Raw genomic sequence first — 22,956 nt, forward strand, 5'->3', positions numbered from 1 at the left:
TAGTAACTGGTCTGTAGTCACTGGTCTATAGTCACTGGTCTGTAATCACTGGTCACTGGTCTATAGTCACTGGTCTCTGTAGGCACTGGTCTATAGTCACTGGTCTGTAGTCACTGGTCTATAGTCACTGCTCTGTAATCACTGGTCACTGGTCTATAGTCACTGGCCTGTAGTAACTGGTTTAAAGTTACCAATCTGTAGTCACTGGCCTGTAGTCACTGGCCTGTAGTCACTGGTCTGTAGTCACTGGTCTGTAGTCACTGGCCTGTAGTCACTGGCCTGTAGGCACTGGTCTGTAGTCACTGGTCTGTAGTCACTGGGAAGAGACACTGTTTTGCACATCAAGTTGTCTTGTAGCATCCCCCACGTCACACAACAACACGTTCTCCACATTCTCTGACATGCAGGTGGAGCATGACCCCGCCCACCGTGAACGCCTACTACAACCCCACCAAGAACGAGATGGTCCTGCCAGCAGGGATCCTCCAGACCCCCTTCTTCAGCCGCACCTGGCCCAAGTACGTCCTCCTCATACCGTAGCATTGCCTCCATTCAGCGAGGGGCAACTGTGAATCGGGGCAGCTGTAGCTCAGGAGGTAGAGCGGGTCGTCCAATGATCGCAGGGTCAGCGGTTCGGCTCCTCCTGATGAAATGTTGAAGAGACTGAACCCCAAATTGCTCCCAGTGAGCAGGCTGGCACCTTGCATGGCAGCTGCCACCATTGGTGTGTGTATGTGTGTGTGAACGGGCGAATGAGTGGCCTTCATTGTAAATCGCTTTGGATAAAAGAGCTATATAAGTGCAGTCCATTTACTTACCATACATTAATCCTTCAACTTTCAATCTGTTTTTCCAGAGCTCTGAACTTCGGGGGGATCGGCGTTGTCATGGGACACGAGCTGACCCACGCGTTTGATGACCAAGGTAAACGCTTTGTTTATAAAGATACGTCCACACTTAATCTGACAGAGGTCAAGACACAAAAAGGAGTTGCGTTATATTATATTCGTAGCACCCGAGTATCTCTCTGTCCAGTACGAGTTCTTACCCTCAACAACAGGCTAGGTGCATCGGATGACTGTGTTCAAAACCGTTCCCTGATACAGAAATAGTGGACTACTGTATATAGTGTGTTTGCTATTTTCTTCTAGCGTCCAAATTCTCAACAGTTAATTTGATTCACTGTATAATCCACTGGAAAATACCCACAATTCACAGCAAATTTCTAGTGAACAGAGGATGTACCCTACAATTTCTCGTTCACTACACTACATAAGGATTAGTGAGTGAGTGAGTGAGTGAGTGAGTGAGTGAGTGAGTGAGTGAGTGAGTGAGTGAGTGAGTGAGTGAGTGAGTGAGTGAGTGAGTGAGTGAGTGAGTGAGTGAGTGAGTGAGTGAGCGAGTGAGTGAGCGAGCGAGTGAGCGAGCGGTTTTGAACACGCACGTCCCATTCAAGGTCAAATCGCAATGGGGTGAGAATGATACCCACATGTCATTTCTGTACGTGTCAAACCAACACGTCTGCTAACAGTCTGCTGACCGGCGCGTGCTTGACCTTATTAAAGGGAGGGAGTACGACAAGGACGGGAACCTGCGTCCCTGGTGGAACAACTCGTCGGTGGAGGCCTTTAAGAAGCAGACCCAGTGCATGGTGGACCAGTACAGCAACTACAGCATCAACCACGAGTCGCTGAACGGCAAACACACGCTGGGGGAGAACATTGCCGACAACGGCGGAGTGAAGACCGCCTACAAGGTGTGTGTGTGTGTCAGTCACAACCCCACGTCTAACTTGTATTTATACAGCAGCTTTTATACAGAGATGCAATATGACAGCGGTTAGGACAGGGAGGTGTGGTTATAGCTTGTCAACTGATGCCAGGCTTTGGAGATCTCCGCCTCCGAAAGTCTGGAGACATCTCCGTTGAAAATCGTCACTAGAACAGCGCCGGGAACCGACGCTACCAATCAGAGCCTACTGTACATGTCCAATAGGGTGAAGGACCCGCCATAATGGAAATTATGTCCTCCCCCTTTCTTCATCCCTAACTGGAGGGGAGAATCAAAACAAAACAAAACATTCACCGCCCCATTACAAAGGACTGCAATAAAGACGTTGGATTGGTTGTGCAATGCAGGCTTTTTTCAATACAGCATCTCAAATTGTTTCCACCCACTTTTAGCAATGAAATCTAGACAAATGTCTTAAGTTGAACACAGCGTTTAGCCTAGGTTATATCACACTCAGCATACTCTGTGTAACTGTTCTCATTTAACAGAAACATGGATTGACATAGGCCTCCTGTAATAAACAGAACAGTTTGAAAGAACAGTTCTTTAAAGCGTTTAAACACTGAGGTAAAGTTACATTTCAACCCCCTTCGCACCGTCAGTGTCACAGACCAGATGGATTCCATCACGTGTAAAATCCGTGGGGTGGAAAAACCGAGCCCCCGTCTACCTCGCCGCCGCGGCAGATCCCGGACGTGGGACAGGTGGTTCTGAGGGGCCCGGTCAGCCTCCGCTCTCTCTCTCTCTCTCTCTCTCCCTCTCTCTCTCTTTCTCTCTCTCCCTCTCCCCATCTCCCTCTCTCTATCTCCCTCTCCCTCTCTCTCTCTCTCACAGCTCACACATTCTTTCCGTCTAATGAAAAGTCATAGGTTAGGGAGCAGATGAGCAGAGCGTATGCCGTCGGGAGGGCGCGCACCCCGGAGAGGAGAGCACTGAGGGACGAACAGCCCCTCCCTCCCCTGTCCTCTGTCTGGGCTCCAGAGGGGGCGGGGAGCGGGGAGAGCTGTGTAGAACGAGCGCCACCCGTGTGTTATATGAGCCTTTGTTGTTTTGAAGGCTTATCTGAACTGGATCGCGAAGAATGGAGAAGAGCCCACTCTGCCCGCCCTGGGGATGACCAACCATCAGTTGTTCTTCGTGGGATTCGCCCAGGTTTGTGACACTTAGCCTACACAGCTATCTCTGCCCATCTCCATATCAGAGATGGTGTTAGGGGTTCTCTTTCCTAGCGTGTTTGGACACCTTTAACTTGTCATTATCACCCATTAACAAGATGCATATTTACCGTGGTTTATCTCATTCCGAATGGGTGATGATGCTGATTTCATTTCTATTCTGTCCGTTATTTGTGCAGGTTTGGTGCACGGTCCGGACTCCTGAAAGTATACATGAGGGGCTCATCACAGACCCACACAGTCCATCCAGATTCAGAGTCATCGGCACCATCTCTAATTCACACGAGTTCTCCAAGCACTTTGGCTGCAAGGCAGACGCCCCCATGAACCCCAAACATAAGTGTGACCTATGGTGATGACCAGCTCCAAATTATTTTGACTGACTGGTGGTAAAAATTGGGGAATATGGACCTTAGAACAAGGGCAGAGGCGACGTCTCCACTAAGGTTAGCCCCGGCTCCGCAGGCCAGGCTTAGACTACAAAGAAGGAGAACGATGATCTCTCAAAACCACTGAACAAAAACTACCTGCCATACCGACCCAAGCACTCTCAGGTTCCTGACCAGGATTGACTGACGCTGGTCATTCAACCAGTTTTTGAAAAAAAAGGGTTAAAAAAAAAGAAAAAAAAAAGTGTTTTTGAAAAACAGGGTTATTTTTTAACCTGAAGGAGCTCTGAAAATGTTCCTTTGGGTTTAAATGAGGGAGGGACTCTTTTAACACTGGAAACTGAACGAATGATTACACTAAAACGGGGGAAATAAAGATGTTTTACTTATTTTTAATCAGATTTTGTGATGACACATTCAGTATATTTTCTTACAAAAAGGGATATTTATTTCGTATGGTTTTTTTTCCTCGCTGTTATGTATCCAGATGTATTTCATCATCCGTTGTTTCTGATAGATTATTGTCAGTTAGTACATCCAGGCCTAGACTATAATCAGTCACTGGTCAGTGAGTGTGGACCAGGAACAGGGTTGATTGTCTGGGTGAGGAGCTAGAGGAAGAAGAAAGCAGTGATCATGTGCATTTTCAGAGCCATATCCTATTTTTGCTATTCTACTGTATAATCAAGCAACAGGTATTTTTGTGTTCTTCTTCACTGCATCAACCAAGACAAGGGCTCCATCTGTTGTCTAGTAGTAGTAGTAGTAGTAGTAGTAGTAGTAGTAGTAATAGTAGTACTTTGTTGATCCCCAGGGGGGAAATTGCACTGTTACAGCATCAAAAGTAGCACAGACTAGAATACAAATTTACAATATTATACAAAATATACAGAAACCACATGTACGAGAGTGAAAATAAACAAGTGCTTAAAAGTATGAAGGTCCCTTAGCCTAGATTGTGCAAACACATCCAAGGTGTGTATGAGTTTGTAAAAGGTAAATGTACATGTCCTGTCCAGGGAATCCTGGCACTCTCTGACCTGATTCAGGTCCATACAGTGTGTATAGAATATGGTTAGGCTAAGTGAGACTTATGTCCTATAAGAACGATGATGTTATGAAGTGACCCTTGTGGCACATAAGGATTGTCAGCCTTTGTATCACTGTGCTCATTGAATGCCTTGGAATAACATTTGGAATAACTTGAGATTGACGTTGACTAATGCATATATTTGAAGCCAAAAGAAACGTGCCCATTTTCACATTAAATATTTGGTCATGTACATTATCATGTAAGCCATACTCATCTGTGCCATAATTTGTTGTGGGTAAATAAACTTCTGTCATCGGTTTGTCATTGAGTTTTATATGACGCCAATAGAAGTTGTAATATTTAATATTGAACACTAGGTGTCACTAGACACATAGAGATGCATTAACCAATAATCTGATGGTGCAGATAAACCTTCTTTTAATACATCTCTCCATGAGATAAACCCATTCCTAGGTATATCCGTTGTCACAACCTGTAAAGCTGTGAAATTATGAGTTTGGGTTGATTAAAATGTAAAATCTGACAATGAAACGATAGATCGATTACAGATGAATGGTAGGTTAACTTTACTGTACAGTAGTAGGCTATTGTTGGCACTTTTAGAGTTGCATAATGCCGAATTATGCGAAGGTGGCAAAGAAATGTGGATTACTGGAATTAATCGATAAGTGATAAGCGATAGCCTACAGTGAGTGCAGGATTGTGAAAACACGACTTTTGGGGCTGTCAGACATGCAATGCAATTAAATACTGCATACTACATAATCTATAGGATTATTAACACGTCATAAGAGTTATCTTCTTGTTCCCTAGTACAACTGAAACTGAATTTCTCACACAACACTGAACATTTTAATTGTTTCATAGTGAGGCAGTGCACGTTCGGGTGTCGTTGTCGATAGCCTTAGGTAAACCGAGCCTATCCGTAAATCGCCGGGAATTGCCGAATCGTCTGTCCTGCCGGACTGCTGGAAGCGGTCGTATCGCCATGTTGATGAAGTCTCCCATCTCCGTTAGGAAAATGATTTTAGAGATATCTCCGGTTGAGAGCAAATGCTAAATTACTGAAGGAGGCAAGACACCGGCGATATTAATTTGAAGAACTGAACCGGGACGGATCCACGGAGGTCCCGGACGGGCAAGGGAGGGAAGCCTCCCCACCGTCCCCATGAATAGCACCACAGATCCGAACAGCGACTTTCCATGAAAAAGGCATTTCTGCTGCTATCCGAGCTAGCAAGCTATCCCAGTTCGGCAAGGGACCTGCGGCCTTGCTTTCAAGAATCTTCAACGCTTGCTTTATGTATGCGAGCTAGAGTTTGTTTGTATCAGTATTTATTAGTGTATTATTTTCTTTTGTTTATTTTTCTGCAATGAGTTTGCCGCCGAAAGTAGTCCCCAAATCCGCCACTGTCGCAGTAAGTGGACCTGGAAGTGGCCCGTCTCCGTCGAGCCAGCTGCGGGGGAACGTTACCCTGACCTCGGTGTCTCTACCGCCGGGAGCCCCGACTGCTCCTCAGCCGACCGCTGTGCCGCCACCTCAGTATCCTTCATTGACAAGAATACCCCTTTCAATCCCCCGTCTAGGTTCAGTTATTAGTGGGGAAATATAACTATTAATCAAACAGTTCTTGTATATTTGGGGTAGGAGGACTGTGGGGTAACGCGAGTGAGCTTTCTCAGCCGGAGTAGGGAGGGGACAATAGCGCCTAGCTTCATTATGACATTAGTGGCTAGCTGGCTAGTGCTAGTTTAGATAGGCTAACGTTACGCTATAGCTAGTTATCACTATTAATTCAACCGTAAGCTGTTTTGTTGTAAGATTGCCAGTTAGCTTGTCGGAAATAACAATATTATTGTTGAGTGACTTGGCACTAGCTAGCTAGTAAGTTGAACGAGACTTATAACCCCTAGGAGGCTCGCTGGGATATTAACGTTACTAGCCACGGCTTTGTTCGCTGCCGGTTATGCCAGCCGGTAACGTTACCGTAGCTAGCTACGCTAACACTTAGCTGGCTAGCTAGCTCCTAGCGTAGCGCTGACTAGACACGTCGCAGCCAGCAGCAAAGCAAGTTGTATAGGAGTATTGGCTTGCATAATGACCCTTTGGGCCACTGATATTAAAAGATTAAACTATCACAATAAAGTAACCTATTTCCCTGGAGGTCTATAAGATTGCACGCTATTGCAGCGAGCCACCAGCCTGCTAACCTACAGGCCTTTGGTAGCCAGCATACAAGATGACAGCCGCCGGTGAAGCACCGGCATTTTTATATCCATGGTTTTGACAGCGGCTGAGCAAGTGGCATTTGCTTATTATTAGCTATGTTAGCTAGCGTGGCAGCATCTAGGTGCCCCAAAATAACAATACCCTGGTCCAAATTTAACATGCTCTGGTGAAAGCCTGACAGTGTTCACTGTTTAGTGAAATGATTAAATAGACGTGTGGCCGTGGGCTGGTCTGAATCATGCATGCATTGTGCTGATGGACGATGTCATGTCATTTTACGGGACGCTATCAGATCCACACTGTATGTGAATCATGATGGCGTTTTCAGAAAGCTGCAGCTTCTCGCACTATCTTCTCTTCTCGGCATCGCATGGCCTATTCGTTTCAGTACATCTTTTAGGCCTATTCCTTCAAACTTCTTGCCAGACACCTTGACACATTTTGATAGTATGTGTAATAGTTGTGGGTTTGTACTGTGTTAAGTGACAATAGTCCACATCACATTGCGTGATGGTCTTCCTCTGGTGGTTCTGTGGTTGTCAGTCTGTGAAGTCGACGTTGTGTTGCCTCCTATTTTATTTACAGCGGGGCCGTGCTTGGCTGTGGTGTGGAGAGGATTAGGTTGACTTATCTCCCCGGCTCTGCTTATAGCACTCCGGTAGGTGTGCCTGAGAGGCTGGGGCTGTTTCAGCAGAAACAAAAGTTGCTTCAGAGCAACCAGGGTGTGTCCCAATATTCCACCAGCATCAGCTTCCTTGTCAGTGTGTGAGTGAGTGTCTGACTGACTTCTGTGAGGTTACTGGAGTTTGACAACATTTGTTATGTTATGTTATTTTTATTTGTAATGCGCCCCCCATCCAATAATTACATCGGCCCGGGGCGCAGCCCGGGAGACAGATGGGTAACAGAACGAGACACGACAACACAGAGACAACAGTTAGAGAACAGGAGACTGAAACATTCATGACAAAACACATAACACGCTAGCTCAGAAAAAACAACATTGAAAAGGTGTGTTTTAAGTTTCGCCCTAAAGGACTCTAGAGTGGGGGCAGTCTTGATGCTCAGAGGGAGCCCGTTCCACAACTTCGGTGCCATTACTGCGAAAGCACGGTCACCCTTCCTCGCTAGGTTTGTCCGTGGGACCCTCAGGCTCAGTTGGTCATCAGATCTGAGTTTGGGCCTGGACCTAGAGGTGGAGGACTGGTCCAGGATCAGATCTGAGCTTGGGCCTGGACCTAGAGGTGGAGGACTGGTCCAGGATCAGATCTGGGCTTGGGCCTGGACATAGAGGTGGAGGACTGGTCCAGGATCAGATCTGAGCTTGGGCCTGGACCTAGAGGTGGGGGATTGGTCCAGGAGGTCCTTGATGTAGGCCGGGGCGAGACCGTTGCACAATATTTGTATTTGTTTATGTCGATGCTTACTCTCTCACCATCCTTCACTTTTCCCAGAGTCAACCTCAGCCTCACAGCATCCTGCGGTGAAAGCATTTGACAGCTCGTCGAGTCTGTGTGCTCAGCTTCTCAGACCTCTCTCCCCTCACACTCACAGTGTCCATCACTACACACCTAGGCCTAATTTATGCTTCTTGAAAAGTGTCGCTCGACAAAGCATGAATTTGGACTTAAACGTACAACTACACACATGTCATCCTGACTGTATGACATTGTTTATACACTCAAGTATTGTAGCATCTGCTGCTCCCTGTCTCTCTCTCTCATTCACTGAGAGGTCATGCGGGTGGGAGTAGGCTATGTTGTGCTCCGTCTGGCCTCCCCTCCCAACGGATGGGATTTCCCAGCCTGTTTATGCGATTGTGTTTCTGCGTGTGTGTGTGCGCGCGTGTTGAAGTTGACATGGGAAGGGGAGGGGGGAGGGTGGGGGGGCGTATGTGGGTGTGGGTGTGGGAGAGAGAGTGTTAGGAGAGGGGTGTGGGTCACTTGGGCTCCCGGTTGCCAGAGAGACAGCGGGCGCATGCGGCTGCCGTGCTGCACCCCCCCCCCCCCCCCACCCCCACCCCAGACAATGGCAGCGCTGCTCAGCATTCAGAGCCAGAGGGCCGAGGCCCCGCTTCCCACCCTCGGCCAACAAAGGCCCCCAGGCCGTCCCTCCCTCTGCCTCCGTCCCCCCTCCCCCTAAGCCTCCCCCGGCCTCGACCGCAGCCTCCCTCCCTCGTTCACCCCCGCCTGGCAGGCTCAGGCCTCTCTTCTCTTCTTATTTTTTTCTCTTCTCGTTTTTTTCTGTCAGTCCTCTATATTTCTGACGTTTCTGCTTAGTCAGTGTAGCTAGGTGCAGGCCTGTGTCAGAACCTGTTGAACGTGGACCAGGACCTCCTTTAGAGACCTGGCCTGATTGGGGCCCCCAGCCTGTGTTCCAAAGAGCCTCAGAGGTAGGCCCTCACTATTCTTTTTACACTCGCCAACACCCACTAACATCTGGGCTTAGTCGTCAGCGGGAAAGGGTACACTCGGCATTCAGTCCCGCGTCTGCCGACTCAGTATTTCTTGGCTCCAGGTCCGGTCGGCAGAGATGTAAACACGAGCCTCTGGGTCGACCCGCTGATTTCCGCCCTTTTCCTGCACGATGATGCTGCTAGTTGGAGCGGTGGCAGATTGCATAGTAGACAGTCATATCACTTTCCTTGTTGTCCAAATGAGCAACGTTTGCCTCTTACTACTCGCAGACTGCAAGTGACAGTTTTGTACTGCAGCTTAGCTGGCTAGCTGAGTGTTTTGAATCATGTGTGGGCTGATTTGATCATGTGTAGGCTTGTATGAGGCTGCTTAACACAGTTTTATTCAGTTCTACGTCCATAAACTCTTGAAAACCACTTGCAATTTGGTTATATATTTTGCACAACAATGAACTAGAGGGCTGATAGAAATGAATCAAGAAGTCGAAATGTCTTAAAAAAACGTTTTAGGCTGTTTGCTACCAAACGTAGCCTAGTCCAGGACTTCTCACAGCCACTAGGCCACTGCTCGCTGGAACACTCGCCTTTTTCCAGTGCGCTTGTGAAGTAAAACGTGGCGCACCAGAAAAACAGCAGGAAGGCGCACTCGTCCACTAATGATGCTGTCAATCGCCTGTTCGTGCCGCCTTTTTTCCTGGCAGCCCCACGTTTAAAAAGCCCGCTTACAGGCACTTCCAGGTTACAGTACTTGCAGTGAAGCAGTAATAGAACAGAATACAACTTTATTGTCCAATCCCAGGCTGAAAAAACGTATCTTTGGACTCCCATCAAACAGTTAACAATAACATCCATCACACTGACAGGACACAGTACCCACATGACATTAAGTGAACAGGATGTCGGTGGAGGTTCTTCCTGGACTGAACGGGGCCCCCGGCCGATCCCAGGGAGCCCTCTCGTGTTTCTGTCACACCTCCTCATGGAAGCGGCGAGGAACGATGGAGAAGACGCGTGTGGGTCGGCGGAGGTGCTGTGTCACTGAGTAATACTGTCTGTACCCGCGGCCGTCACGTAGCAGCACGGGGAGGGACAGGTGCGTGTTGGTCAGACTAGGGCTGGGGGCTTATATGTGTTGCGATGTTCTCACTAGCACACTCACGGTCGGGGGGGGGGGGGGGGGGGGTTATAAATAAAAGTGCTGAGTTGTTGTGAGCAGGCAGTCAGACAGCAGGCCAGGTTTTGCTCCCAGAAGGGACAGGCAGCCAAAGAAATATCCCCCCCCACCCCTCTCTCTCTCTGTTATCGTACCCTTCGCCTGCTGTTCTTGCTGACTGTTTCTGCATTTGGGCCGGGTGGATTGACAGGCCTCATATCAGTGAATATAAATATTTGATGCAGGCAGGCACAGGCAGGCTTTTTTTTTTTTTTTATAAGCCCTGCTGTTTAATGCGGAATATAGGTTTCAGGTTTCAACCTTAACACGTTGCAGTAAGATGACTCTTGTATACAGGCTTGCATCAGCGTACGTTTCAATGGACTTAGTTAATGTTGAACGGACATGCTTATAGACCGTCAAGCGAAGAGAAGGATACGTCGGCTTCCCGTGCCTTCGTCAGTGCTGCTGCTGCTGCAGAGAAAGAGCAATCTCAGCATAGCTGTCCGCAGACTGACTGTCTGTCTGCCTGTCTGTCTGCCCGCCTGTCTGTCTCTCTGCCTCTCTCTGTTTTTCTGCCTGCCTGTGTTTACCCAGAGCTGTGAGAGCCTGGTGGGCCGAGAGAGCGAGAGAGAGAGAGAGTGTGAGAGAGAAAAGGGGGTTTTGTGTCTGCACCATCTGGGCTGTCTCCATATACTTTCTGTGCTTCCCCTCTAAACCCAGTGCACTCAGGTAGGCTGCAGGCTGGGCAACTCTAGAGAGAGGGGGGGGCATAAGCTGTAGGCTTATATGAATGGAAAAGACTGTTGTGATTGTTGTTGACAATGAAAGTGTTTATGAAAATCAACTCGCCGCCAAATTCTCCGTCGAGTCTGGCGGCTGTTCAGACTGGGTGTTCGAGCTCATTTGATGTTCTCCTTTTTGGGTGGTCCGTCGTTTTGTTGTTTTCCGGAAAACAGATTCGGTTCTTGATTGCAGAAAGGCCGAGTGTCAGCCGAAGACAGGCTCATTCTCTGCTCTATTGTTTAATACCTTCATCTCCCTCTTCTTTCTCTCTCCCTCTCTCTCTCTCCTCGTTCTCCCTCTCACACACACTCAGCACATAAGTGGCTTTGCAGCAAGCTAATGATAATGCTAGAACAGCAGCAGCTTTTCCCCTCCTCATCAGTGGGCTAGCATCACAGCCTAGCCTGGCCTAGCCTGGCCTAGCCTGGCCTGGCCTGGCCTAGCCTAGCCTAGCCTAGCCTAGCCTAGCCTAGCCTAGCCTAGCCTAGCCTGGCCCAGAGGAACGCGCCGTTGCATACCCTTCACAGAACACATCACTGACACATCAGAAGGGGTATTACTGATGGGCCTCTCTCAGCTCCACGCCGGTCGTACTGCGGTATTCTCTTCTCGTCAGTCGTCCACGGCAGGCGGGTGGGCTGTACCTAAATACCCTCCTGTAGTTCAGGCGTGTAGCCCAGTCCAGACCTGTAGTCCAGTCCAGGCATGTAGTCCAGTCCTCCAGTCCAGTCCAGGCCCATACAGCTACACAAACATTCATTGTCTGAAGTGTGACTACTTTTGTAACATTAATGGGTGACGTTCTCTCTCTTCCTCTCTCTCTCTCTCTTGCACTTTGTCTTTCTTGTCTCACTCTTCTCTCTCTCCTTCGACCCCCCTTCTCATCTGCCCCCTCTCTCATTCTCTCTCTCCCTCTTTCTCCCCTCTCTCTCCCTCTCTCTCTCTCTCTCTGCCCCCCCTTTCTCTCCCTGCTTCTCTCTCTCTATCCCCCTCCCTCCCTCTCTCCCTCCCTCCCCTCAAGAGAATAGATGAGGCTCAGACTAATGACTTAATTAGTGTGGTCAGGTTAGCCCCTCGAGCGGCGAGGTCAGCCTGGGTCTGGCCGGTGCTCCGGTAGCTGGTGGGGGGCGGGCTGGGCCGAGACGGCGCCTGCAGTAGGACGGGGCCTTGTTGTGATCTCCATGTCACAGCCAGGAATCTGGGGTTGCGTAACCTGGTGTGGTAGCACCGGGACACCGGCCTTTGTTGACACTAGCTCTGGAGAGAGCCCCCCCCACCCCTCGTCCGGGTCACCTCCCCCTCTTCAGAATGCTGGACAGACTCTCGTTTTGTTGTCAGAATCAGATTTTATTTGCCAGGTAGGTTTTTACACATACTAGGAATATGTTCTGGTCAGTTGGTGCACAACACTAATGGATAGACAACAATGGGCAGGGTGCAAGGACTAGACAGGATAATGCAGAGACAGAAAGTCGGGCTACATTGCGCTGGCTGGTGCTAACCAAAGCATGTCTTGTTGCAGCACTTGTGAAGAAGGGATTTGTTTATGCAATTCCAGCGCCGCACTAAATAGCAATTGCAGCAATCGGATCAGATTGTAATTCCAGTCAGTCATGCGGTCCCCCTCTGCCAAATCCTGGGGGGGGGGGGGGTGTCGGCTGTCTCGCCTCACCTGATCGCTTTCCCCCCTCACCTTCTCCAGCCTGCCTGCGTTGACCTCTGACCCCCGGCGTGGAGGAAACTACCTCGGCACGCCGCCCTCACCTGCACAACCCTCCCCCTTCTGGCTCCCCCTCTCTCCCTCTCTCTATCTCTCTCTCCCTCTCTCTCTCTCTCTCTCTCTCCCTCTCTCTCTCTCTCTCCCCTGTAGAGAGAAAATGACTTGTTCACTGCTGGGCTCCAATTTCACCAGTTAATTGCGCCAACATGTGTCAGAGTGACGTTTCCAACGCCGTGCTCTTCATTAGGGATGTCCAATAAAATCGGTACAGCAATACATTGCGATATATATTAGATCCAAAAATAATCATTTTTGTACAAGGAGAATATACAGAACAAGACAGGGAATAGATATAGAAAATGAACGATGTAATTCAGTCATAGATACGTAGATACATGTTTTGAATGGATTTAAAATGCGCTTTCCATCCCTCCGCCCTCAGGATCACCTACAGAGAGCAGGGCATGGACTATTTTCAGCTGTATTTTAACATTTTCAGTAAATTATGCAGAGTATCGCAATATGTATTGTATCATATCGCAGTGTATGGTGATGGGTATTGTATGGTGGTGATGGGTATTGTATGGTGGTGATGGGTATTGTATGGTGGTTATAGGTATTGTATGGTGGTGATAGGTATTGTATGGTGGTGATAGGTATTGTATGGTGGTTATAGGTATTGTATGGTGGTTATAGGTATTGTATGGTGGTGATGGGTATTGTATGGTGGTTATAGGTATTGTATGGTGGTTATAGGTATTGTATGGTGGTTATAGGTATTGTATGGTGGTTATAGGTATTGTATGGTGGTTATAGGTATTGTATGGTGGTGATGGGTATTGTATGGTGGTTATAGGTATTGTATGGTGGTTATAGGTATTGTATGGTGGTGATAGGTATTGTATGGTGGTGATGGGTATTGTATAGTGGTGATAGGTATTGTATGGTGGTGATGGGTATTGTATGGTGGTGATGGGTATTGTATGGTGGTTATAGGTATTGTATGGTGGTGATAGGTATTGTGATAGGTATTGTATGGTGGTTATAGGTATTGTATGGTGGTTATAGGTATTGTATGGTGGTGATAGGTATTGTATGGTGGTTATAGGTATTGTATGGTGGTGATGGGTATTGTATGGTGGTTATAGCTATTGTATGGTGGTGATAGGTATTGTGATAGGTATTGTATGGTGGTGATGGGTATTGTATGGTGGTTATAGTTATTGTATGGTGGTGATGGGTATTGTATGGTGGTGATAGGTATTGTATGGTGGTTATAGGTATTGTATGGTGGTGATGGGTATTGTACGGTGGTTATAGGTATTGTATGGTGGTGATAGGTATTGTATGGGGGTGATGGGTATTGTATGGTGGTGATAGGTATTGTATGGTGGTTATAGGTATTGTATGGTGGTGATAGGTATTGTATGGTGGTGATAGGTATTGTATGGTGGTGATAGGTATTGTATGGTGGTTATAGGTATTGTATGGTGGTTATAGGTATTGTATGGTGGTTATAGGTATTGTATGGTGGTTATAGGTATTGTATGGTGAGGTCCTTGCCAGTACCCAGCCCTGCTCTTCATCATGCTTCGTGCCCTATTTGGCCGTGGACGTGCGCGTTTCCTCCCTCTCCCTCTCCCTCTACTCCTCCCTCTCCTCTCTTTCTCTCTCTCCCTCTCCTCTCTTTCTCTCTCTCCTCCTCGCTCTCCCTCTCTCTCTTCCTCTACTCCTCCCCCTCTCTGTCCACGTGTTCGCATTCCATAACACAGACTCCCCAGCCCAGCCAGGACCTGGAGGAGCAGACAGATCAGATTACCTTAGTGTCTCCCCCCTCCCCTACCCTCGGTCACCTCTCTCTCTCTCTCTCACACACACACACACACACACACACACACACCGTATGACAGTGTCACTCGAGCTGCATAGTGAGCATAGTCCCTCTGACACCCTCCTTCAACACTCCGTCACTTTGGCCTTATTTAATTAAGATGTCATGTTGTTGTTGTTACATCCTTTCTCATAATGGGTCCTCTCTCTCTCTCTCTCTCTCTCTCTTTCTCTCTCTTTCCACCTTTTTCATTCCCTCACCGTTTCCTGTTCTGCTTTTTTCTCCTCTCCTCCGCCCCCCCCCCCCTCCTCTAATGACTGGAGGTGTTGGCTGACAGCCAGCAAAGAGGCGAGGGCCTCTGCAGGCAAGCAGGAGGAGGGGTGGGGGTGGGGGGAGAGAGGGATTTGGGGGAAGAGGGCGGGATTTGGTCAAAGCAGACTTTTGAGTTTCCCCGAAAGCATGTGACCTGAAGTGTACGCCCCCTCGACTGCCATTGCCATGACACAGAGAACTACTGCCTGAGCAGGTTACTACTTATCCTCTCTCTCTCTCTCTCTCAACCGATTATCTCTTTCCGTCTGAAACTCCCCCTCTCTCTCTGCTCGTCCTCCTCCATCCCTCCGTCGCGCAGTGCTGTGATTAGCGCATACTTGAGTCTCGTCGGGACCACGTGGGACCGATGTCAGCCATGATGATGGTTCTCGGTAACAAGGTCTTAAACATACTATAGCCAGGCAGCCAGAGGGAGGCAGGAACAGAGCCACAGTTCTCGGTAACGGCCTTAAAACATCGTAAACATTCTCCAGCCAGGCCAGGAGGGGTGAACCGGGTCCACATGCCCAGGGAGGTTGTCCTCGCTGCACTCCCTGAGCCCGCCCCCTCTTCACAACACTTTATTTTAAGCGCTGCCTATGGATGCAATAGCCGGTCGGGGTCAGCGGGTTTGTTCACTGATGGGATTGGAGGATATACACTCTGTGGCCACTTTATTAGGTACACCACCGGTAGCACTTTATTTATAGGTTTGTGCATAAGACTGACCTGACATGACCCTAAGAGAAGTTCTTAAAACTGACATGACGGCCCTAAGAGAAGTTCATAAGACTGACATGACGACCCTAAGAGAAGTTCATAAGACTGACATGACGACCCTAAGAGAAGTTCATAAGACTGACATGACGACCCTAAGAGAAGTTCATAAGACTGACATGACGACCCTAAGAGAAGTTCATAAGACTGACATGACGGCCCTAAGAGAAGTTCATAAGACTGACATGACGACCCTAAGAGAAGTTCATAAGACTGACATGACGACCCTAAGAGAAGTTCATAAGACTGACATGACGACCCTAAGAGAAGTTCATAAGACTGACATGCTGTCATCAGGCGCACAGATCTCACGACAAGTTAGGGGAGGAACGTAGCTTCCTCTGAACAGGATTTTTGTTGTTGTTGATTCACGCACAAATCATGCCCACAACAGGGACAACTCAAGACCATGACCAAAATGGCTGCGTATGCGACCATTATTTTTGAGAGTGTATGCGAGTTAAATTGTATCGTGGTTGGAGTGGATTCAACAAGGCACCTCTCTGCACGCCACTGTTGTACGAACGCTCTAATAACAGCTGTGGCCGTTCTGTTAGTTTGAACAATCTGGTCGTTCTCCTGCGACCGCTCGTTAAGAGCAGAGAGAAGAGTGTGATGACGGGTTAAGAGCAGAGAGAAGTTTCCTCAGTGGAAGCTCCAGCCGTTCGCGTGTGTGTGTTTCACAACCTACAGTACACCATGTGATGTGCCGCCTTTCACCGTGTGATAAATAAACAAGTGTGTTTGTTTTGATGCGCTGTTTGGAGGAGCAGGCTGTTGGCGCCAACAAGTCGGTGAAGTGCCCACTGAGTGTAGACCACTAGCGGGTCCACGGTGTAGCCGACAGCGCTCAACACCTCATATGCGAATGTTTTAATAATGCATCTACAGGGACGAAAGCGGCAAGCGTTGTGAACCCTTCGATGCTTATGTTTAAATTCCGGTTGAAAGACTTCTACCGTTGCGTTTGTAGCTCGGAGCGGTTCCTGGATATTACAGCAGTTTTGTAAGGCCACGGTAGTTTCGAGAGTTAAAGGCGCTCGTTTAGAGAGGAGTCGTCCGTGTTGAGCGCTCGCCCTGTCGTTCCCTGTTGTCTGGGATTTCCCTTGGACAGGCGCTGTGTCTGGAGGTACGTGGTACTCTAGGAGATTGGGGTGGGACCTTGACAATAGAGTTGGCGAGCCACAACTTGCCACAGTTTAGGCCTGGAGATTTAATTCGCAACTCAAATTTTATCAAATGTATAACTTGGACTTGTTTCCTCAATAGGTGGTTGTATATGAGTCTTAACTCTGGTATATGAGTCTTAACTCTGGTATATGAGTCTTAACTCATACTTCTACTTTTTACTAACTGTACGACAGTGGTCCCTAGAAAGTACGTACTTTGCATGGAGTACACATCCAATCGGGATATACCACTTTGTCGTAACATTGTGCCTTGAAATTTGCCCACATTCGTCGCAGTCCATAAAGCGACGTTCGTCCAAAGCTGTCGCGACGTGACGTTATTTCCGCCGCGTACAGGACTGTGGGTCAGAATAGCCAGAAAAGCCTGCTGGCTTGGATACTGCAAAATACGACCGGATGTAGTACGACATCCTGGTATTTTTGACATACTGCATGTGGCATACTATGCATTGGGACATACAGTACTACATCCTTTTTTGTCCTACTATATAGTATGGAAGTATGCAATTCGGAACACAGCCTCTGATCGTCCTATCCTCACTTCTGTCCCTGTGTCCACTGTTGATGATGTCATCATGCCTGTGCCCCTCCCACCTCTGACCTGTTTTGACCTTAAGTTGACCCCCTTCCAGAATTTTCCTTAACATGACGCGCCCCAGGCTCCCACGTGTACAGCCTTCCCTGGACGAACGCATCTTCCCCACACAGCCCGGCGTCGCTGCCGTCTACAGCGTGAGTACACACACACACATACACACACACGCACACAAACACAGGCGGGCGTCGCTGCCATCTACAGCGTGAGTACACACACACGCATACACACACACACACAGCCCGGCGTCGCTGCCGTCTTTAGCGTGAGTACACACACACGCACACACACACAGACACAGCCCGGCATCAATGCCATCTACAGCGTGAGTACACACGCGCACACACACAGCCTGGCATCACTGCCGTCTACAGCGGAAGTACACACACACACACACACACACACAGCCTGGTGTCGCTGCCGTCTATAGCGTGAGTACACACACAGTCACACACACAGCCTGGCAACACTGCCGTCTAAAGCGTGAGTACACACACATACATACACACACACACAGCCCGGCGTCGCTGCCGTCTAAAGCGGGAGTATACACACACACACACACACACACACACAGCCCAGCGTCGCTGCCGTCTTTAGCGTGAGTACACACACACACACACAGCCTGGCAACACTGCCGTCTACAGCGTGAGTACACACACACACACACACAGCCCGGCGTCGCTGCCGTCTTTAGTGTGACTGTACACACGCTTTAAGGGGAATATTTCACCACACAGTTGTGTATGTGTGCGCCTTCACAAAATGAAAAACGAGTTATGATGGAGTATAATATCGGTTCTCGGGACAAAACTGACCTCACGTGGCCTTTAGGGGCAATGTCACTTCAGGGACACACACACACACACACACAGTGACCTGTCTTGCCTATCAAACACAGGGATAGTTGATGTTCAAAGCGTTGCAATTTGCGATACCCAAGGTTTGTTGGTGACTGTTTGAACATGGTCATTTCTCATGACATCACTCGAGTGTTTTCCCGGCTGGCTGGTTTACAGCACACACGGTCTCTCGAGCCCCGCCCCCCCCTCCCCCCCGGCTTGATCCCGCCCCTCCCCCACCCTGCCTCCTAGCACGCTGACCGGCTCCGCCCCTGGCAACAGCGGAGAGCGCTCTGACTGGCTCCGCCCCCTGGCAACAGCGGTCAGATTAGCTGCCTTATCGCGGGTCAGGCAAGGGAAGTCGGCCACATGAACAGATAGAGAGAAAGGGAGGAGGGGGTGAGAGAGAGAGAGAGAGAGAGAGGGAGGGAGGGAGGGATGACAGGGATTTAGAGGTAGAGTAACAGCCTGTCTTGGATTGTACACAGGACTCAGTTGTCAGTCTCGGCCTGACTTCCTGTTTAAAAAACTGCTAGTTATTTAGACGGATGGTAGTGTGTTTTGTTAAAAGACTCAAGTGTGTGTGTGTGTGTGTGTGTGCGAACGTGCGTGTGTACTCCTGCTCCGGCGACCCAGGGCTGCAGCAGCAGTGGGCAGACGACCCGGCCTGGCACAGAGACACGACCGCTCTGCCACCCAGCCTAGCGGGCAGCTACACACACACACACACACACACACACACACACACACCCTAGCCCAGAGCAGCCCGGCAGACAGCTACACACACACACATGATGCACAACACACACACCCCAGCCCAGAGCAGCCCGGCAGGCAGCTACACACACATACACACACACACACCAGTCCAGGGAAGTTCTGTCGCCTATTCACCCAGCAGACGACGAGACTAATCCCCACCTCAGGGCTCCTCATCTACATTCCTCAACAGGACGAGCTGGGACTAATGACCTGAGGAATCCTGCTACCACCTCCCACTGGCACGCGTGTGTGTGTGTCTCCCCCCCACTCTCTCTCTCTCTCTCTCCCTCCCTCCCTCCCTCTCTCTCTGTCACAGGGCACCTCATCTGATATCTCCTCCCTCTCGTCTTCCCCCCGCAGGTACCGAGGCACGCTGGCCCTCCCTACACCGCTCACGACATCACAAAGGGACACCCCAACTTGGCGGGCACGCCACCCGGCCACGCCCACTCGCCAGGCCTCTCTCAGGTATCAGTGCCCACGGCCCCCCCATATCGCTACCCCAAGGGCTGGGAGGCAGGCGGAGTGGTGAGTTTGTCCGTCCGTCCGCCTGACTAAATTTGCCGAGTGCTTTTCTAAACAACAGTCTGTCTCTTGTCCTTAGCCCTCTCTTTCTCTCTCTTTTTCTTTCTCTCTCTCTCTATCTCTCTGTTTTGTGTCCTCAAATTGCCTGCTGCAGCATGCCGTGTGTGTGTGTGTGTGTGTTTTGTGTGTGCGTGTGTGTGTGTGTGTGTACGTGTGTGAGAGATATTGAATTAAGCTGAGCGAATATCTGTTGATTGATCAAAATATGAATTATACCCTATGGCCTTTCTGTGGACCTTCTGTACTCAACAACAGACACATTCATCTTCATGATCAGCATTCCACCAGGACATCAGCTACTTGAAACTGCTGCTTGGCTCTCTCTGCTCTCTCCCCCCTCCCTCTCCCTCTCTCTTTCTCTACTCCCTCACTCTCTCTCTCTGTATCTCTCTATCTCTACTCTCTCTCTCTACTCCCAGTCTCTCTGTCTCTCTCTCTCTACTCTCTGTCTACTCTCTCTCTCTGTGCTCTCTCTACTCCCTCTCTCTCTGCTTCCTCTCTCTGCTCTCACTCTCTACTCTCTCTCTCTCTGTCTATTTCTCTCTACTTCCTCCCTCTCTCTCTGCTCCCTCCCTCTCTGTCTCTCTCTTATCTGCTCTCTCTCCACCCCCCACCCTATCTCTCCTCTCTGAGCCAGCTAAAGGGTTAATCAATTAGTCAGAAAGACAGCAAGTCAATTACACTGCTGCTGTGATGCTCGATTCTGTGATTGCCTGGCTGCTTACACCCGCGTGCGCACACACACAGACACACACACACACACACACACAAACATCGGCGCTAGTGGAGAGATTGCAGAGTGACTCAGCCGTTCTGGGAAGCGGTACGCGTGGACCGGGATGGGCGGTAGGGTCGGGTGTCTCTCTCTCTGTAGTCAGTCCGGGTGACGGGTCCTGCCAGGCCAGGGCGACCGCCTCGCCCCCGGCGCCCGGCTCGCGCCCCCGGGGGGTTATAAATAGCACCTCCAGTCCGACCCCCCCCCCGGTACTTCAACTGCCCTCTATCGCAACACACCGACAGAGAGAGCACAGGCTCGGCAGAGCAGGGCAGAGCACAGCAGCAAGCCGCTGACCCACTCGGCCGCTTACGGCGAAGCCAGGAGACACAGCTGCGTTATGGGAAATGTAGTCATCCAAGAGAGAGCGTAGTGTAGCGGCGTTATGCGCGTTCCCTTTGAAGAGGAGGTCTGGTTTCCATCCTTTCAAGTAATGTGCATTTTATCGCGCGTGTGACCTTAGGTTCTTTGTGGGAATGCAGTTTGTATGAGGAGTGATGGCAGTCCTGCCAGCTTGTTCTCAACTACCCCTCTCTCTGTGTGTGTGTGTGTGTGTCTCTCTCTCTCCCCCCTCTCTCTCTCTCTCTCTCTCTCTCAGTCTCCATACATCTCGGGACAGAATGCTGGCTCCGCCCCTCTAGTGTACTCTCCACAGACGCAGCCAATGAATGCACAGCCACAGAGTCGCCCGGTAAGACGCACCTCCATCCTGCACCTGCTCTCCTATCCGGGGCCCCACTCCTCCTTGTCCCTTAAAGGAGTAGTTTGGTATTTTATTCATCATAAGCCCCTTTATAAGGTAGCTTACGATCGTGTACAACAGTCCACATAAAAATGTTGACGGACGGTGTACTGTTGAGATATTAGTGCTCATTGCTCATGTCACAGCTAAGTATATTGGATATATATATATGCCCATAGAGATCCATTATATGGTCAGCTGATGGTTCTCTAGCACTAATATCTCTAACACTGAGCACTAATATCTCTAACACTGAGCACTAATATCTCTAACACTCAGCACTAATATCTCTAACACTGAGCACTAATATCTCTAACACTCAGCACTAATATCTCTAACACTCAGCACTAATATCTCTAACACTGAGCACTAATATCTCTAACACTCAGCACTAATATCTCTAACACTCAGCACTAATATCTCTAACACTGAGCACTAATATCTCTAACACTCAGCACTAATATCTCTAACACTCAGCACTAATATCTCTAACACTGAGCACTAATATCTCTAACACTCAGCACTAATATCTCTAACACTGAGCACTAATATCTTTAACACTGAGCACTAATATCTTTAACACTGAGCACTAATATCTCTAACACTGAGCACTAATATCTCTAACACTGAGCACTAATATCTCTAACACTGAGCACTAATATCTCTAACACTCAGCACTAATATCTCAAGAGTGCAGTCTGTCAAAATGTTTGGGGGGCGCGGTGGGGGGGGGGGAACCCAGACAGATGGATCGAGCTCCACCGTTCCTGACAGGCAGGGTTCCTGCTTCGTAGGGACGCTGCGATGACGGACGCGTCGCCGATAGTGACCTCCATACAGAGGAGCGACTGATTGGTCCGCTTGACCTCTGCGTCGTCCGTAGTGGAGAGAGAGAGAGAGAGAGAGGCGAGGCGGTGTTTTGAGCGGAGCATGGAGGGGCTAAGTTGGGGTGATTTAGGACCTGGGGGACGTTTAGTCGCTGTGCTGCTCTGGCAGTGTGCAGTCAGTTTATGACTTGGCCTTCTGCCTCCTCATTCATTCAGCTTGTCTCTCTTTCCCCCCTCTCCCTCCCTCCCTCTCTCTTTCTCTCTCTCTCTCTCTCTCTCTCTCTCTCTGACTCCCTCCCTCTCTCTCTCTCTCTCTCTCTCTCTCTGACTCCCTCCCTCCCTCTCTCTCTCTCTCTCTCTCTCTCTCTCTCTCTCTCTCTCTCTGACTCCCTCCCTCTCTCTCTCTCTCTCTCTCTCTCTCTCTCTCTCTGCTTCTCCATTGCTGCTGCTGCTCTCTTCTTCCTGGACATCTCCCCCCACCACCAGTTTGCCACGGGCCCTCGACCGACCCACCATCAGGTAAGGAACCCTCCCCACACACACACACACACACCCCTCTCCGCTCCCTCCTCCCCTCAGCCAAAGCCGCAGAGAGTCCCCTGAGGGAGGGTGCACTCTGATTGGCTGTCCAGGGACCTAGGCTCTTAGTCTCACTGTAGGGTAGGCCAATCACAAGGCAGACTTCCTATAACTGCTGCTGATGAGGAGGAGGAGGATGTGGATGATGATGAGGATATAAGCCTATAGGGCTAGCCCGGGGCCTATAGGGCTACACTTTTAGTGAAGACACATACCCGTGCGAGTGGTCGTGTGTGTGCGCGTTTCCGAGAGTGTAAATCTAAGCCCGACGCGGTTCCGTGTGCTCAGGGTTGTGTCTGGGCACAGAGAGGCGGTCCCACGGTGACTTCCTGCCCTGCTGTCTGTCGTGTTTCCTGGCCTGTTTTGTTTTGCTCGTCAACATCTGTTTGTTGAGGTGATCAAGAGCAGCTGCCTCCCCTGAGTG

The 22,956-nt window shown here is 49.5% G+C and overlaps 2 protein-coding genes across 5 annotated transcripts in view; both read left to right on the forward strand.

The window, feature by feature from the left end:
• ece1 (endothelin converting enzyme 1) overlaps positions 1–4,662 on the forward strand; it is a gene marked incomplete at its 5' end in the record, with an annotated part of 46,361 nt that extends 41,699 nt beyond the window's left edge. Inside the window, 5 exons of the mRNA XM_084440453.1 lie at positions 408–518; positions 857–924; positions 1,566–1,756; positions 2,848–2,943; positions 3,146–4,662. Coding sequence (XP_084296579.1) covers positions 408–518; positions 857–924; positions 1,566–1,756; positions 2,848–2,943; positions 3,146–3,322 — 643 coding nt within the window. The 3' untranslated portion in view covers positions 3,323–4,662. The remainder of the gene's footprint in view (positions 1–407; positions 519–856; positions 925–1,565; positions 1,757–2,847; positions 2,944–3,145) is intronic.
• Positions 4,663–5,399: 737 nt separating this feature from the next.
• eif4g3a (eukaryotic translation initiation factor 4 gamma, 3a) overlaps positions 5,400–22,956 on the forward strand; it is a 64,921-nt gene continuing 47,364 nt past the window's right edge. For 3 of the 4 annotated variants that reach the window (XM_084440822.1, XM_084440824.1, XM_084440823.1), the window contains exons 1-5: positions 5,400–5,952; positions 17,457–17,556; positions 19,385–19,552; positions 20,983–21,075; positions 22,440–22,472. In XM_084440822.1, coding sequence (XP_084296948.1) covers positions 5,783–5,952; positions 17,457–17,556; positions 19,385–19,552; positions 20,983–21,075; positions 22,440–22,472 — 564 coding nt within the window. In that variant the 5' untranslated portion in view covers positions 5,400–5,782. The remainder of the gene's footprint in view (positions 5,953–17,456; positions 17,557–19,384; positions 19,553–20,982; positions 21,076–22,439; positions 22,473–22,956) is intronic. The other variant, XM_084440825.1, reaches the window with a different exon arrangement.

The sequence above is a fragment of the Borostomias antarcticus genome (assembly GCF_949987555.1).
Source record: "Borostomias antarcticus genome assembly, chromosome: 7".
NCBI lineage: Eukaryota > Metazoa > Chordata > Actinopteri > Stomiiformes > Stomiidae > Borostomias > Borostomias antarcticus.